The 17842-nt window shown below is 40.8% G+C and overlaps 1 protein-coding gene and 1 long non-coding RNA gene across 3 annotated transcripts in view; one reads left to right on the top strand and one right to left on the bottom strand.

Moving 5' to 3' along the window:
* The window catches only part of LOC139052438 (uncharacterized), a 48505-nt gene that overhangs the window by 23536 nt on the left and 7127 nt on the right, over window positions 1-17842 (bottom strand). Inside the window, exon 2 of one of the 2 annotated variants that reach the window (XR_011509902.1) lies at window positions 6961-7047. This is a non-coding gene — a long non-coding RNA (uncharacterized lncRNA). Of the gene's footprint in view, window positions 1-6956; window positions 7048-17842 lie in introns of both variants that reach the window. The other variant, XR_011509903.1, reaches the window with a different exon arrangement.
* On the top strand, window positions 156-17771 carry LOC139052436 (uncharacterized). Its single transcript, XM_070529529.1, has 4 exons — window positions 156-593; window positions 3850-4050; window positions 4675-4806; window positions 11189-17771. The coding sequence occupies exons 1-4, from the start codon at window positions 468-470 to the stop codon at window positions 11267-11269; spliced, it is 540 nt and encodes a 179-aa protein (XP_070385630.1). The 5' UTR covers window positions 156-467; the 3' UTR covers window positions 11270-17771.

Genomic DNA, 17842 nt, shown 5'->3' with positions numbered 1-17842 from the left:
CTACTTTACGTTTTGTTACTTTAAACTGATACCTATGTAAATATCGTACGGATTTTACAACATTGTGGTTTCCTGATAAGTACGTCGCCGTAAAAGCTTTAGCTATAGGCACGTCGCCTCTCAATATAACGTTTTGTTGCCGTTGTCTTATTTTAACGTCTTCGATTTATTTTTGCTTGGTTGAGCGTCCTATCTATGGTCGTATGTCGTATACGGCCTCGTTGCATCACATGCCGATTGCGCAACATAATCATTTGATAATGTGTCGTTCCGTGATTAATATAAATAGAAATTTGACGCTCCTTCAGCCGAAACTGCGACTGATCTTGATGTCTTCCACTTGTGCATACGAAGCGTGTTCGCGGCGAAACGCTTCGCTGTGTTTGTTCGGCGTGGGCTGTCGTGTGGAGCAGGCATGAATCATGCTTGCGTTTACAAGTTAGAAAGTGTAGAGCGTAGTGACCGTTATGGACAGCAGCAACAAGCCACTACTTCCCGTCTCATCGAACGGGAATGCAACATTGCAGTCCATGTTGGGGCTGAACTACCGCTACTGCTTCAGCCTGATTGGAGTGCTTAAACTTATAGAAATGGTAATAATTATTGCTCTTATCGCTCACCTTACTTTCAAGTATATCCAGTCGATAATGCGTTATGAACGTAAGGAAAGTATTTTCACGCTTGTTTCCGCCTTGAGCATATAACCGCGCTGCCGTTTCTTTCCTCGTTTAACCGCCGTTACGAGTGGAGACTTGTATGTTAACAATCTTGAACTGTGTTCCTGGTGGACCTGATCCTAGGAACCCTTTTTCAACTCATCGTGATTGGATGAGAGAGCCTGCCTATCCCAGTTTAATTAAATCACGTTGAGGTGCAAAACGAGAATATTTTATTGCTTTATTGACATGGCGAACACATTTCGTAAATTTTATATTCCGGTCACTCGGCATACTTTCAAAAGTGCCCTTGTGACACCAGTATACCGCTGTTTCAAAGCGCACGGAGTATACCTATTGCGAAAGACGCGATACGAAGCTCGTCATGATGTTATTGCTTTATATATATATATATATATATATATATATATATATATATATATATATATATATATATATATATATATATATATATATATATATATCATAAGAAGCCAACAAACACTGACACCAAGGACAACATAGGGGAAATTACTTGTGCTTAATCAATGAAATAAACGATAAATTAATGGAAATGAAAGCGGATGAAAAAAGTTGCCGCAGGTGGGAACCGAACCCACAACCTTCGCTTTTGGTTCGGTTCCCACCTGCAACAAGTTGTTCTTTCATCCACATTAATTTCCATTAATTTATCGTTTCTTTATTTCATTTATTAAGCACAAAAGTAATTTCCCCTATGTTGTCCTTGGTGTCAGTGTTTGTTGGCTTCTTATGACATGACTAATAAAAATTGAGCCCCTAGGTTAACCCCATTTCTTCTCGTTCATATATATATATATATATATATATTACAGTTACATACTACTGAATTAAGATGCTTGGTCAATATGCTTTAATTATGCATTTAATTTGTGCACAATACTTACTTGGTGCTGGTGGTATGCTAGCAATATCTTGTGTACGGCCACTTCTCACTTTAGGTTTTAGGCATGCTGTTACGGTTTGTACAAGTGGCTGTAGTCATTCAGAATTTTCCCATCTAATGGATTCCTCTTCCACATCTCATGTTTGTGACACCATTCTACCAAGACCAAATAAATCTCATGAATACTGTTGGTTTTGCACAGAATTGAAAACCTGATCCAAAAACAATAGGAAGTGCATGCAAGAGCTTATAAGAAGTGGTAGTTAAGCAAGGTCTGAGCCTTACCCTAACAAAGAAAGGGATCCTGGCTGCTCAGCAAATCCACTCATTGGAACATGGGCAGTGAGCTGAAGCTTGTCCTATGCAAGCCACTGTAGTTGGCGACAATGTAATAATGCTGTGATAGATGCATTGATGTCCAACTCTAAGAGAACTTGTATTGATGTGCTAGTCAGTTCACTCTTTTCCTTGATATCACAGCAGAGGCGGACTTCTTTGAATATTGGCTTCCCTCGGGAACTATTGCTTTGGAGCATGGTGGTACATAGGGCAGCTGCAGTGTAGTTTTATGGTCAAAGTTTGTGCTGAATTTATTAGGTTGTCGCTGGGTATGCTACTTACAAGTTGCCATTTTCTAGTTTGCTTTGGTTTGCAGTTGCTTGTGCTGTGTGTCTCCCTCTCGTCTCCTGCAAGTGAGATCCCCTGTGCCAGTAACTTCATGGCTCTCTCTTCTATTTTGCCGTCTATTCAAACAAAGTCTTGTATACTAAGTTGGCAGATGAACATAACAGGACTTGCATTTCCAAATACCGCTAAAATGTCTGCCATGCTCACTCTTCTAAGCTCACTAATTATTGTAGCATATGAATAGAATTGCAGTTATAATTACAGGTGACCGGTTACCAAGAAAGCCACAAGTGGTAATTTTCACTTCTACTCTTTTTGGGGGTTTATGTGTGCATGAATAGTGCAAATGTATTATTAACACAAATAAGTGTGTACTTTCACAGTCCTAATTTGATAAGTAAGTATGATAGATGTTGGCAAAAGATAAAGGAGCTTTAGTGGCACCTTATATACAATGCGATTTACATAGTACGAAGCCATGACCCATGATAATCTAACCTGCAACTGCTCTTTGCAGCCCTCCATTTATCTCTCTTGTGCAGATGAGTACAGTACAGAGTGCAGAAGCTCTAACTATTGACTGTGATATTGTAAAGAGTGCAATAGTTCGGTATAGAATTATATTGTTTAAATAGAAGTGTACAGTAAATAGTCTATTATGACTCATGTTGTTATCGTCCAGCAAATGTAGCTGCACACTTGTGCAAGTATTTTAACTCCTGTGTCATTGGCTCCTCTAATGTGCATTTCTTCTCAGGAACACACCTGTTGCAGTGGGTAGCTTGTGAAAAAACTACTACTGCACATGTGTGAAGTGTAAAAGAGCATTTTTGGTGCTACCTGCTTGTTTAGAAGATGCATGGGTCGGTGCATTGTGCTTCTACTGTGTTGACCTGATTTTACTGGTTTTGTCGGAGCATGCCAACACGTAAGCAATGCTTTTCACCGGAACTGAATCTAATACTTATGCACAAGGCTCCATTTTGTGTACGTATAGTTTTACTTTCAAAGCCACAACTAGCAGAACCCTGAACTTGCTCCCAGCACAAAAGTGCTACAATTGACATGATGCTTGTTACATTCTCCTGTTATTCTTGCTGTGTTCTGCTTACCTTCGCCACTTGTATGTTTGGTTGGCAAATAAAGATTAGAGGTAATGAACACTTTTCTGGAAAGAACAACCGGGTTACTCATAGGTTGCTTTTCTTTGGATGTTAGCAAGTAATAGTTCAGATATCTCAATGACGTTTACTTTTCCACTGCTCTCTATTTTCCGTTCTTTTAGGAGCTTAAGCAAGAAAAGAAGTTCTTTCTTTAAACTGCATGTCTGCACAAATTATACTTTCTGACAAAAAACTGCAGTAGAGAGTCACTGCAAATAAGCATTGGGCCTTGTGCTCTCTCACTCCTCTACATTGAAGTAAAATGATGTGAGAGAAAAAATTATTTCGAAGAGCTTTGTTCATTTTGCCAAAGCATGCAAATATTTGCTGTAAAAGAATCGAGCCAAAAATGTGTGTCCTGCCTCTGAGTGTCACTTGGCCTTCATAAAGAAAATAAAAGAGGGAGAACATTGTTCATGCCCAAGTGATGGTTCTAAATAAAATATTATTGATTGCCTTGGTCCTCTTTCTATTGCAGGCACTGAACGTGTTGTGCATACAGCTAATGCTGGAGTACTGCAACCCATCTTACAGGGGTGTCTCCTGGGGCTTCTTGGGCACAACAGATGAGACACTGTTCATCTTGGGCAATTTCAGTGCACTCATGATGAATGGTCTCTTGTTCCTCTGCTGCGTTCTCTCAGGTGCCACCGCACTGGCTCTGTCAAAATCCCTTTTGGTAAGTGTTCTATTTTAAATTTACTTTTGTCTTCTTCGATCGTCATGCTGTATATGTGTGATGGTTACTTTCATAAATTTGGCTTTCAGGTCGGTGCTATTATTTTTAGCCTTGGCTGTGTGTGCCTTACAAATCTAACAAAGTGATGCATTTTTGGTGAACAGTTTGTGTGCACAGCCAACAGAGGAGTCTCATTTGCATTGCCTTGAAATGCAAATTAAAATAACTTTTATTTGAACAACTCTTTGGCATTGTAGTGACATGTTACATGGCATTAACAGCATTCAAGAAGGTTCATAATAAGATATGTCATCTTTATTAACTTCTCAACCTTGAAAATAAAAATTTAATAACATGCACAAGCAGTCACCTCCTATGGTGTGTCAGGTTATATACACTTAAGCAAAATGCCACAACCTCCCTGTAAGAGGGCTTGATTTTGGTGATGATAATTCTCTGCTGGCTATTTATGGTTCTGCCCAGAGTAATAACCTTCTACACAATGGCAAGTGAGTTGAAATAGTGGTTTAAACAAGCATTTCTGAACTTCACTGCTACTAGCTAGCTGTGCTGTCTTCAAAAAGCTTGCTGCTGCATGCTTAGTGACAAGTGTCCCTCTTTTAGGATGTGATGGGAAACCTGGCACACTTCCTTATCTGCATTGGGAGCAGCTTAGTTTTGCTGTCATCGGGAGTGAACCACCAACCAAGCTCTAGGTACAAGGAGTACATATTTCAAGGAAAAGTGACTGTCTCGGTAGGTGAAAGTATCAAACTTTTACTACCAAATATCTTTATACTATAATGTGAGGTAGCTGTTGTTGTTATGGAATGAATAGTAACTCTAGTTAATCTGAGCAGAGAATGATGTATTCACGGCAGATTACACTTTTTTGGTTTTTTTTCGTATATGCTGTTGCGTTGCTTATTATGAATTTACAGCTGTGTTCTTCGAAAGAATATACATGGCATACTTGATGGAAATCAGCTAATATCATCAATACAGTCACATTTACTGTGAGCGCTAGTTATGACCTAAAAACTGGGCTTAGTGTGCCCATTCGTTCATCTGTTTGCAGTAATAACTGGCTGTGCCAATGTGGTGAAAGTCATTACATCAGACGTGTGTTGCTCAGAGCCGAGGGCGATTCCCTGAGCTGCGCCGAATAATGCACAATAGATAAAGAAGGTCAGAACAGGGCTCTGGAATATTGGTTGTGAGGAATCACTTTGTGAACCCTGGGAGCAGACTAAGCTCTTCGAAAACTCTAGGCAGAAAAAGGCAGTAGCAGAAACACGATAAGAAGTGGCAGTTATCAGCTAGGAAATTGATGTCTTTACCTAGAGGACTTTCTTAAGATTTGCAGGAGTACCTTGCAGCTTGGAGATTTGAGAGATTTTCGAGTATGTACAAGTGGCTATGACCTCACATGCTTTGTGTACTTGTGAGTTTCAGACAGCAGTTAGCAGTAATTAGTTTAGGGAAGCAAATACTCACTAGAGTCTGAGGAATATTTAAATCTGTGAAGTAATGATTTTATGTGATGGCAATGATGATGACAGTATGGAACTGTTAAAGTAATAATTCAAATCATAATTTAATAATAATAATATTCAAATAATACAACTTTTGTTGCTAATCATGGAGCAAGACTACCCACCGTGGTGGCTTAGTGGCTATGGTGTTGCGCTGCTAAGCACAAGGTCACGGGATCAAATCCTGGCCATGGCGGCCGCATTACGATGGGGGCGAAATGCAAGAACGGCCATGTCCCTTGCATTAGGGGCACTTAAAAGATCCCCTGGTGGTCAAAATTGATCCGGAGTTCCCCCACTACAGTGTGCCTTATAATCAAATTGTGGTTTTGGCACGTAAAACCCCAGAATATAATATATGTGGAGCAAGACTCTCGAACCTTTTTGGCCTAGGGACCACATTCTTGAGGTTGACAAGTGGTAGTGTTACAAGGTCTGCGCATGCAACATGAAAGACGGGACTCACATTTTTGCAAGTTTTCTCAACATGATCTTCTCAAATTGCTGTTCGTAATATTCTCATGTGATAATTTCATAAGAAGGAGTAGCATTATAACAATGAACACTAAAGGCAGTGAGATAAACCACGGCCATTGGGATGCGGAGGAAATGACCTTGTTGCTTAATATTGTTAATCACAATGCTGTCCGAGAATATTGCGATGGTTTGACAGATGAGCATTGTGAAGATGGCAGGAAACTTCTGGATGATTGCTGTACTCATTTGTCTGAGAAGCCAGTCAGTGAGACTTTTCATTGCCAGCAATACCCACATGCGATGGTATCCAAGTGACAGAATAGGGATATACTGCAAGATGCAATTATGAAAACCGTGTTGGCAATGCAACACACTGCAGGGCTGTCATTCAAAGAATCTGTAGTAAATAAGGGAGCACACGTGGTGCAACAGTGCTGTTCCCTGTGAAGTGCCATCTGTGGCTCATCACAAGAATGGCAGAGAAGCTTACTGCAGTCTCGTGGACTAGAATTGCTTATTAATAAAGTTAAATGTACAGCAGTTGTGGGAATTAACATTAGGTAAACACAGATGTGTGTGAGACAAGGCTATACATTTTTGTATTTGTTGGGCTTTGCTGACTATAACAGCTTTCATTAAGCAGTAATTAAGACTTAAACCCCTTGTTGCAATATACCTCATGGTGCTTAGGAACATCGAGATATTTAAGGAGAAACATGAAGCAGAACACTAATGCAGTGAGTTCGATGCAATATTGAGCAGCCCACTCATTCTCGTTATAACTTTGTATAACTGTTATAATTCGTTCCAACTTATTACTATAACTGAGTGTAAGTAGCCTGCTCCCTAGCATGTCTTACCTGATGCTGCTTATAATTTCTATATTTCACTCACTTACTGTTACAAGCTGGATGCGGCTTTTCCTTGTTGCATCTGCCGTTAACCGCCCTCATGATGAAGCTCCCCGTTGGCCTACAGGAGTCCACTGCAGTAATTGAGAACACAACCATGCCATCACTTTCTTATGACAGCTTTACTCCTTACAAGCACTTATTATACATTGGGGTCACACCATGCCAGCTGGAAGCAGGCTGGGCACCTGCATGATGGCTGCTGCCAACCATAGACTGGATTTGATGCACAGACACAAGTTTGGAGGGGCCAGTCATAGAGAACAACGTATAATTTCTAAACATACACTTGATTTTATTTTAACAAATTTTTCAGTTGAGTGGTTTCAGTTTGAGTGTCTTAAGCTGTCATGGTTAAGACTGCTGTTAATTACTGTTAATTGTTGCTGTTAATTATATGGCAGGAGAAAACTGTCAGCTTTACTAATTGACATCTGCTTTCCAAGCCCAGTGCATGTGTAATCATCTGGTCTGCTCATCACAGCAGCCTTTTCAGTGTGATACCATCTGTGCAGGCACTCTGCGGTTTCATGCTGCCATGAACTGCATTGTGTGTAACAGTTTCTGAAGCTGAGATCATATTGTAAAGGAAAGGCTCGCTATTTAATTGATGATTGTTGGCAGGTTTCATGTTATGATTCATGTCCCTGTAATTGCATGTACACAATTTGAAGCAACAAAACATGAGAAGTTTGATCTATGTGCTTCTTTGGTAGCAGCCAAACATAAGTGTGCAAACTCGTGGTTTTGGCAGCCAGTCGTGACTGTCAAACTGTGACGAAGCTTTACCTATGGACCACTACACATGAACTAAAAGATCAAGTTATTGCCATTGAAAAAGGAAGTGATATGCTGGTAGAAACATTCAATTAATGACAACAATGTGTAATTATGTTGTTTAAAAAAGTTTATTCATGTCACGCTAACTTTTCATTCTTCTTCTTAAAGCAGTGAATGATGGCTGAGTGATATTAAAGGGTGTACACATTTTGTGACTGCGCCCCACCAAGATAGTAAAGAAAAGTGCGACCATTACCCAAGTGCATACATGTTCCTTAAGGCGCTTAAAGGGGCCCTGAAATGATTTTGATTATTTTCTACAAATGTACTGAGTCGTTAGAGCAGGTTCTTCTGATCATTATATGGCACATCTAAGTGCTCTGCGTAAAGCGTGTAATTTATTATAAGGTTTTAAAAATGCTCATCGCTGCTGATCGCAGCACACTGTGCAGCGGAATTTTAAGCCGCCCCTACCCATATGACTGAAATCACCCATATGACGTCAGCGGGGCGAGCTATCCGATTGGCTGACCAGGGCGCGTGATCGATAATTTTTCCAACTTTATGGTAGACAAATGATGTTCGTAATAGTTTAAATGTTAGTTAATTCGTTTTTATAAGAAGAAAGTAACATAAAGGGAATGCACAAGAACAATTTTTCAGTACACTTAAGCACTTCCGGCGCACAGCAAGTGTCGTTTGCTTGTGTTACAACGTGCTCCGTCTTTGACGAGAGCTCCGCCGTCAGTGTCGGTCTGTCTTTTCGTGAGTGCTATGATTCGACTTTGTTACGTTGTGGACTGCAAACGTAGCGACTGGCAATGTGTCAAGCTGCGACATCGTGTTCCTCTGCAAGCCAGTAGACGAACGGACTGGCTGCAGTGCATCGGACTGCCGCCATCCGATCGGCGCCAGGATTTGCGCGATTGTGGCCGTCACTTTACACCGGAAGATTACTAACACAATAGCGTTTCGCGAGTCCTGTATTAGGGTAAACACAAGCGCAAAGGGGACAGGGCCTGGCCGTGTCCCCTTGCGTGTCATTTCAGGGGATGAACAGAAGCGCAAATGTGAATGGTCTGCACGGTGCAGCCACCTGGCGGCATAGAGCTCAACCGGACACAGTAGCAGTAACAAAATGTATTCTTCTTGGCTGCTGGTGTAAATGTTTTGCAGGAGTGTAATCGTTAACACATTGTTTTTGTAAATGTTTATAATGTTTTACACTTGGTTAGAGCAATATTAGCTCTTTCTTTGGGTGGTTAAGCTCTGCGCCGACGGGTTGCTGGACCGTGGAGACCGATCAGGCAGCTCACGTACGTCTACGCTAAAGTTCCTTCATCAGCTTGAGTTTATGCTTCCACCGTTCAGTCAAAACGTTCCGCTAGTGCGTGGCTAACAGAATACCAGACACGTTCGGCGCTGCAACAGAATGCTCGCAACACATGCTGCTTCGATAGCTCTCGCTTGCAGTCGACGGCCAAGCGGCTAGCGGAGAGGTTTCGTGCGGGCGGGGGTGGGCCCCAAACCAACCGGAAGTGCACGATGTGACGTTGCATCGTGACACAGAACCAGTGAAAGCAGAGCTTAGCCTCATTGGCTCGGCGAACAAGTTGAGGAGGAAAAGCATGGCTAGGGAGGAGGGTAACTTGTAATCGCTTGTAGCTCCATTAATACGTAACGCTTCACTTAAATTGTGGTGTGAATGTTCCACTTAAGTTGCACCCTATGCATCTACAAAATTTGTCCGAACCGTTTCAGGGGCCCTTTAAGACTTCTCTCCAGATATAGTGGTGACCAGTTATAATAATCAAATTGGGCTCCCAGATTTTGGTAATAATAACATATGTGTGTTGCTTTGCATAAATGTAGGACTGAAACCAGGACATTTCAGTCTTTTAAAGCAATCTTGAGGAAGTCTGTGGCTGGCTGGGGATGAGTTGATAAAGTACTGCTACATGTGCCAAAAAGCTACTGGTAGCTTTATCATCTTAGATAGCATGAAACATTTCCAATTACAAGCTTGTCGGTTTGTAGGTCTGACCCACTGCATTAAGTTCTTGTTGGCTTGCATACCCACTTTATGTATAATTGTTATTTCATAGGTAAAACGCTCTGCAGTAATACAGCTGCTGGGATGAAAGTATGCTTTCATCCTTGTAGTGTGTGGTCTAACGTTGTTCGGCAGTCGGATGAAAGGTTTTGCACTTACACTATATGCAGTTGTACAAGACTGGGGGTAAAACTTCATAATTCTTTCAACCTTGTCCTTCTGTTCACTTTTCCCACCTCTGCCGCAGTTTTGCCAGTTACTCCAAAGAAATTTTTCATTCATGTTCATTCATTCATCAACCGCTGGAAAATGCATTCCTTTAAGGCTGCTTTTATTCATTGCTGTAAACATGCTAGCCTGATGGTGAGGGATCACGTGGTTAAGCCAGGTGCAGTAATACTTCAAAGTTACATGCTTTGATTGACTGCATGAGACAGCATGTTGTGTAGCAGAGTGCATTTGTCCTGGAGGATAATTCCACATTCAAGATCAAAATGCTTGAGTATTACTTGGCATTGTTTGTCAGGCCTCTCTGGGGGTATTTTACCATCAGGAGCATCCAAGAAGGTTCTAGATCCCATGGCTTTTCCTTCAGATGCTTGCAATTACAACTTCATGGAATTGGAAAGTTACATTTTCATTGTTTCAGCTGTTGTTTGGCTTCTGGGTCAAAATGGTGCACCCTAGCAACCCAGCTCTTCACCATTGTGCATTGCAGGGTGGAGTCCTGCTGTGTATTTTTCTCTCTCTCTCTCTTTTTGTCTCCGTAAATGTCACATAGCCCTTTCAAGGTAATTTTACATGTACCTCACACAAACCTTTCACAAACAGCTAGCAAGTCATGTGATCTGTGACATAGTCATCACTCCTGAAGCTCCAGACATAGTGATGACCAGTTATAATGATTAACATTTACTCGCCCTGTCATTGGGAAGTACCTCACAGACAGTTGAAACCTGGCAGGAAGAATCAAAGAGACTAACTCTTGTTGAGGACAATTATTCACCATTCTGAAGTGATTCCTGTATGTTTAGGTGCAAAACATTTAATCCAGTCCTCATAGTGAGAGCATTCAGTATCATGCATGAAAGTGAACAACTGAAAACATGACTACAATTGATTCCTTTAAGATATGTTCAAATTTTCTCTTATCACAATAAAACAGTGGAGGACATCATGATAAAAGTGAAGTGCAGTATTGCATCAGTGGTTATGCTACACATACTAGCTTGACCATTAATCCTCGTTGGAGTCATGAGTTGTGCTACACATTTCATGTGGCAGGGCTGTGCGAGGAAGCTGCATTAATATGCTCAGCAGGGATTTTAGAGACTTTGAAATATAATAGTGTGATACTTATGTTTAATGCTGCTGTCTTCCAGGTTCTGGGCATAGTGAACTCTCTGCTGTACCTGTGCAGTGTGTTAGCCGCCTACTGGACTTGCAAGGCCAGCAGATACTAACTACTGAATCCCACAGCAGTAACACGTCTGGAGTTGGCATGGCTTTTTGATGGTCATGTGTGAGAGAACTGACCACGACTCCAACTTGCCAATGTGCCAAAGGCAGAAAGAAGCTGTGCAAACTGGATGGACTCCTGGTTTTTAACTCTGCTGACCTTTAGGTGCCAGCAAGCAAGTGCACCTTCAGGATGACGCTATGCATCAGTTTTTGTGATGTTGAGCATGCTTGGCACACATTTAGTGCCATTTTTAGCACAGAAAGATTTTGTTGGTGTGTATGAAAGCAGCCTCTCAGGTGTATTGTCAGATGACTACTTATCTTTGATACATGAAAGGCAGACTACTAAAAGCACAAGTAACTAGTCTTAATTTTTGTTGTTATATTATTTACTGTTTTACTTCTACATTCAGGAATTGTTGATGTTTCTACTCTAAGTGCAATTCAGCCGTACTTATGGTAGCCATTTGAGAGCAATCTTCTCAAGATGCAAGGCACCTCATCTCATGATGGTAAGCAGCATCAACAAACACTTTGAAAAAGAAGCAGACAGGATGAATGCTGGCTAAAATGTAAATTTATTACATGGAAGAAAATAAGCACTCTGAAAAAGCATATTATTAAGCCCACGATTGAGATGAAAGCAAGAAAAAGGCAGGAGGAGAAAAAAAAGCACCAAGCCATGGCACTACTGCAAAAGCCAAATCATAGGAGGAAGGCAATGCTTAAAGGGACACTAATGTCAAGTTCCAGTAGCCTGTTTAAAGCAGGTGCCCAACTTGGCAGGTTAGCTCCTCTCTTGAGCGTAGAGTAATGGCTCCAAATTCATGATTAGGATACAATTGCTAGTACTGGTGGTAGTATAGTAGCAGTAGTAGTAGTATAGTAGTAGTATAGTAGTAGTAAGTGCTACTACTACTAGTAGTAGTAAGGGGTTCTATAATTGAAATGAGAAACATTTCACCGACGATTACAATACTCTAGTGCGAATTTTGACCGCAGCTGTTTAGGTGTTTTGAATTCGTGAAATATTGTGGCAAAGAATTTGATTCTGAACGACAGGCTGCACTCGGCAGTGGTGCTGAGCCTCTGCTCGGGCAGCTCATTTAGCAGCAGCGGCAGATGAAGCATTTCCACCGGTTGTGTTGGTCATTGTTCAGAAAGAAATCGTAAAGGGAGGAATGCGGGAATGCGTGGCTCACGCGGAATGCATTCTCTAGCGGCAACAGAACCAGAAGAGAAGAAGCATATGTGCATTGGGTCCGAAGCCCACGCTAGTGCTTTGTTTCCACACTTGCCGCATGCCTGGTCACCGCCAGCACTCTGCTTTCCCCTCACCCTTTCACCATACCCTCCTTCGCTTTTCTCCTCACGCCTCTTCACTCTCGCCGCTTTTTTCATCCCCACGCTGCGTGCTACATTCTCTCTCATCTTTTAATGTGCTCATTTACTCTGCTACAAGTGACACCGACGCTCTCCACAGGAATGGGTGCCTAAGAGCCGCACTCTAAAATAAGGCACAGTAACTGCCTTTAATACAGAGGAAAGCTTAGTTGCACCATTGTGTCACTACCAGAGCTAGTACTCGTCTGCTCCACCTATTATGGCTTAGCAGTCTTGACGGCTTCGCAGAGTGCTCTCCGCATGATGGCTGTTCTCAATCTGCCATTGTAACCCACAGCTGGCAATCTCAATCTGCCAAGGAAACAGGCTTCTCTAAAAAGAGCATCAACTGATGCTCTAAATGTTATTCAATTCACCATTGAAATTTGCTGCTAGGGTAAATATGTCTAGCTAGAGGGATAGGCTATGTCACTGAAAATCTTTAGCTAGCATTTGACTTGTGCCAGATAGTGACTTAGTTGCCCAGAAGTTCACATTTGAAGATGAGGATGTTTATGACTCAAGTTAACTTACATTATTCCTGGGTTGGCACACCAATCAGTGTGTAGCAGGAAAACATAGGCAACCTCGGAAAGTCCGGACTTCATGAGGTTGACCTCAATGTTATTATGACCTCAACCTCACAAAGTAAAGGAAAAGTTGAAGTGCAGTTGGTGGCAGCTAGAAATTTTGTGAGGTTGACAATTTTTATATCAACCTCGTACATGAGCTTGAGATTGAGTGAGGTTTGAGATTGAACAATATTGAGTTTTGAGGTAAAATATTTCTGTAGCTGCTGAGGTGCATATTTATGCTTCATTCATCAGCGGAAACTTGTAGACGTTCCTCTGATGTTACATCTTTAGAAACATGTCTACATTTAGGTGTTGGTTAGATATCCCTTTAAGATGCTATGTACACAGTTGTGTACATTGTGAGCTCGCAGCCTTTTCCTCCGAGTGTGTTGCAGATTCAGCCAATTTCACGGTTCCAGCTGTATTCTCCACTGTTCGTCGTGAAACACTTTACTGCGTCATTTAATGAATGTGGATTAAACAAACATAAAGTATTCTGCATGGCAGTATGCGGTATGGCGCCACCAGATAAGCTCTTAAAAATTTTTACAAAATCAGCATTGTCTATAGCTACAGTATCAGGCTCCTAAAATATCCGCTGATACAACAATCATGAGAGTGTCTTAAGACGAAATTACAACACCCATGTGCACCGGGTGTCCTCTCCATGCCAGAATTTGAGTATGGTCACAAACGTGTACAAAGTGTCATGGTGGATGACTCTGAACGACTCTGAACGTTCTACGCAAAGCAGCATTCAGCACAGAGCAGGGCAACACTCGGCTAGTGAATGAACCGCTCGTACATTTCTGCAGCATTTGTTGTGCTGCCTGCGTCCTCATATTGTGAGAAAAATCTTGACAAGCTCTGGGGAAAAAATGGGTCCAGGAACTTATCATAAGTCGACTCAAGTGACGACAAGGGGAGTAATGTTACTGGAGTTGATTTAATAAGTTCCACTTGCATTGAAGACGTGGATGAAGAGAATGTGCAAGGTGTAAAATTTACAGGCATCTTTAGTACTGCTGAAAATTGTGAATAAAACTATAATTGAAAGATAGTGCCTTCTCTTCACCACCCGCTTACCACAACCACCAACGCTGCGCTGGGTGCACAGCACGAAAGCCTACCCCAATGCCACACACTTCTTTGCGTACATGCCTAACTTCATCTTGAAAGTTACTTTTGAAGTGACAAATGCCTATCGTGTTCGAACAAAACGTGTGAATGTGAGCAAGACTGGAGTGCTGTAGAGGTTTATTCAGGTGTGCCACTCTGTCTGACAAAAGATCAGAATTACTTCTACAGTTTCCATGCCTGAGATACATTGCTGAATTTTGTAACCGCCATGAAGCTTTGTACGCCATTGTGTACATAACTGTAAAACATAAACAATGGTAGTTTCTTGTTTGCCACTGACCTATATAGCTTCACTGAGCCCTACTTAGGTGGCTAATGGTAAAAAAAAAAATTGTTTTTTCTCTACATATGGCAAGCGGCATCTGAAAGAATTAAGCTATAAGATGCCTTGACATATCATGTTTTGCCGGCAAAATATCCTACTGAACAAACTTTTTCATAAAACATTGAATTTATTTGTCCGTATAAGAATTTTAAACTTCCTGTATCTGAGGCATCAGAATGTATGTACATAAATTTATGTATAGTAAACACAAGGAACTACGTGTTTACTATAAAAATGAGATAGAGCTTGAAGGCCTGACCTCAGCCCAGATAATGAGGTTGAGTAAGGTTGTCAAATCTGATTGGAGTTTTAATTCAAATCGAGCCTTGTGAGGTTGTCTGCCAACCTTTGGTGCCAGGCGCTTCTGTTATCTGTTGATAAGTGACATGGTAGCATAAAGAGTTCGCTGCGCTTCTGCAAATAGCACTTGCAGGACTGTGTGAAGAAGTAGCACTGGTGTGTCCTTCTATAAAAAAAAAGTATGTAAAATTGACCAAACCCAGATTGTCTTTAATGTTCAAAGTACTCTATAATTTTCTTTTTGTCATCAGTGCTTGGCTACTCTTTTCAAATTGTTGTCAGGATAGTATACATCAGCAGCAATTAGTTCTGCATTACTGAAGTGGTGACATTATTCCTTTCTGATGCTTGCATGTTTCTGTCATTCAAGGAAGCTCTGTCATTGGTGATAGTGGCACATTTGTCATTTTAAAATAGTAATCTATCAGTGTAACCTTTTAATTGTTGCTTTTAATAGTAATCTATCAGTGTAACCCTTTAATTGTTGCTTTTATTGTCCCTTTATTCTGACTAGTCCTGCGCCCCTTTCGAGGAGTGCTATTTCAAACTGAGAATTAACTAATGCACATGGTCCCGCCTTTCATTATATGAAGTGATTTTGGCTATCTCATGATTGCAATAAGCATGATGTCAGGAAAGCACAGGCACATCATGCAAAGGTGACCTAGAGTCATAGTTGCCACCATGTAAACACACACACTTGCTACAAATCAATTTAGTATAAGTCAGCACTTGTCCTGTCCCTTTATAAGTCTTTGTTCATGCTGCTCAACATTAGACAGTTGAGCCCACTTATGATGAGCCTGAATATCGCATTGGATTCTTTGATTCAGCAGAATATTTGCAGTGAGTGTACCTTCTAAAATGATTTAAGAAATGTAGCAAAAGTGTTTTGAAAGTGCAGATGAACAGTGCCCTTTAGTGTTTTCAAATGAGGAGCCCAAAACTGCAGTTTTCATTTTGTAAGGCGGCTGACAAGAGTTCATATTTGATGGCCGTGTTTCTGACAATTTGCTTCAGGGATGTACATTCCTATGCCCTTCCCTTTGAGGCAGGGCAGCCTGTCTCTAACTATTATTTATGTTTTCTCACTGATAATAATAATGAGAAGAAGAAGAAAAAGAAAGCAGGTGTCATGTACGTGATCACACTAGGCCCATCAAATCCAGTGGCACTAATAAAAATCTAAACAAATGGTACTTTTTGGACCAGCCATGGTTGCCTGTATGAAGCGTATTCTTGTTAATTCCTTCTTGCAGTGATTTGTGAAGGACTTGGCATATAATCTGCCATATCAGTTCTGCTCGAAGTGCACTGTAGAACTTAGGATATTTAAAAGTCAAGCACTTTAGTGTATACTTCAGTTAAACTAGTCTAGCATTGCAAGACATTGAAAGTGAAATAGTGCCAAAAGGATCACTAAAGATGAAAGGCAAGTACACCTTAAGTTGCTAACCACATGCCTACAAGTTTTATAATAAGTTTTTATAAATTTTGTGAAAATGCAGCTAGAAGCAAGGCTGCCCTTGTGTCATGCAAGGTGTGATAACAAGCAGGTGAACAAAATACAAGAAGCATTGACATGCAGAATCGGGTGCATAGAGAAGAATGTTACTGTGTTAAGAAAGTGAAAGGGCTAGTATGTTTTTTGCAAGAGAACAGCACCATAAGATGCACACACATAGTTATAGTTACCTAGTTTTGTAGGTAATAGGAATTTCGCAAGTGACATTGTTATAAGTGGGCTTCACTTTATATCATTACCAGCTTGTCCAATGTTCTGCTCACTTGGTTTAAATTGCTGAGGCAGATTTACAGATATTGCTTATTCATGTGAGTACATGCCTAATTTATGAATATTCATGTAATGTTTGCTTGAAAATGTGACATACCTCATGTGTTTTGCTTTTTTACACTTTTGTTTTCCTTTTTGCAGTCATTTTTCAGTAACTTGCCCTGTGATTTTTGGAAATAATTCATCAGCTGTGCGATTCTTGGTCATTTTCTTTTTTGTGTGTGGCGCATGTGTGTGTGATGCCATATATTAATCAAGCTTGCTTTCAAAGCATATGTACTTTGGTGCTGCACCTGCTTCCATTTTTGATCTCTGAGGCAGAGCAAGATTTAGCCACATCATACATTTGTATACAAATTTGAGGAGAAACGTTTTTAATAATGAAGTTGTATTTATTATTTCCTCCTGTTAGGCAAATGGTGTAGCTCATCCATCCATCTGGGCAGGAGTAATGTAAAACTATTCCGATCTCTTTGTATTCCAAATCTGCCATTAGCCATCCGTGATATGTTAAAATGGCTCGGGTCCAGCCCGCATGGGTGGGTGCCGTGCCCACAGGGGCTGGGCCCAAGCCATTGTAACCTATCACAGAGGGCTAATGGCAGATTTGGAATACAAACATATTGAAAAGTTGTTCTGACCCTGATTGCGTGACCAAGCCCATGCGATACTACTTTTAACATCAGCAATTTACAAAGGTGTGACCTTTAAGCTAGACTATACTAGAAAGAGGATTGTATCGTTGTGCTTAAAAACAACTAGAAAAAATTATGCTCATATATTCTATGAATTACTTTGTGAACTTCCATAATAACTTCGTGTTTTTAATACTGAAATTAGGTGTATTTGAGGTTTTTAGTATGATAGCTACACTGACCATGAAAAAAACAAAAACATTCTTTATCTTGTGAATACTGAGCTCTTTTGGGCTGGGGTTTTTATTGCACTTTTTAGTGTTCCAATAAAGATAATGTCTTTGTATGTTACTTACAAGTCTTGGACTCCATGATTATTTGTGTCAGTCCCACTCATGAGTGTTGCTGATCTTTACAAATAA

This window comes from Dermacentor albipictus, chromosome 1 (assembly GCF_038994185.2).
Source record: "Dermacentor albipictus isolate Rhodes 1998 colony chromosome 1, USDA_Dalb.pri_finalv2, whole genome shotgun sequence".
NCBI classification, from domain to species: Eukaryota; Metazoa; Arthropoda; class Arachnida; order Ixodida; family Ixodidae; genus Dermacentor; species Dermacentor albipictus.
This window is presented reverse-complemented; position numbering and strand designations above follow the sequence as displayed.

Bases quoted from the DNA above. Each gene is read 5' to 3' on its own strand.
- LOC139052436 (XM_070529529.1), top strand. From the start codon at position 468: ATGGACAGCAGCAACAAGCCACTACTTCCCGTCTCATCGAACGGGAAT. The intron at 4,051-4,674 runs GTAAGTGTTCTA...TCCCTCTTTTAG, and splicing joins CTCTGTCAAAATCCCTTTTG to GATGTGATGGGAAACCTGGC. The intron at 4,807-11,188 runs GTAGGTGAAAGT...GCTGTCTTCCAG, and splicing joins AAGGAAAAGTGACTGTCTCG to GTTCTGGGCATAGTGAACTC.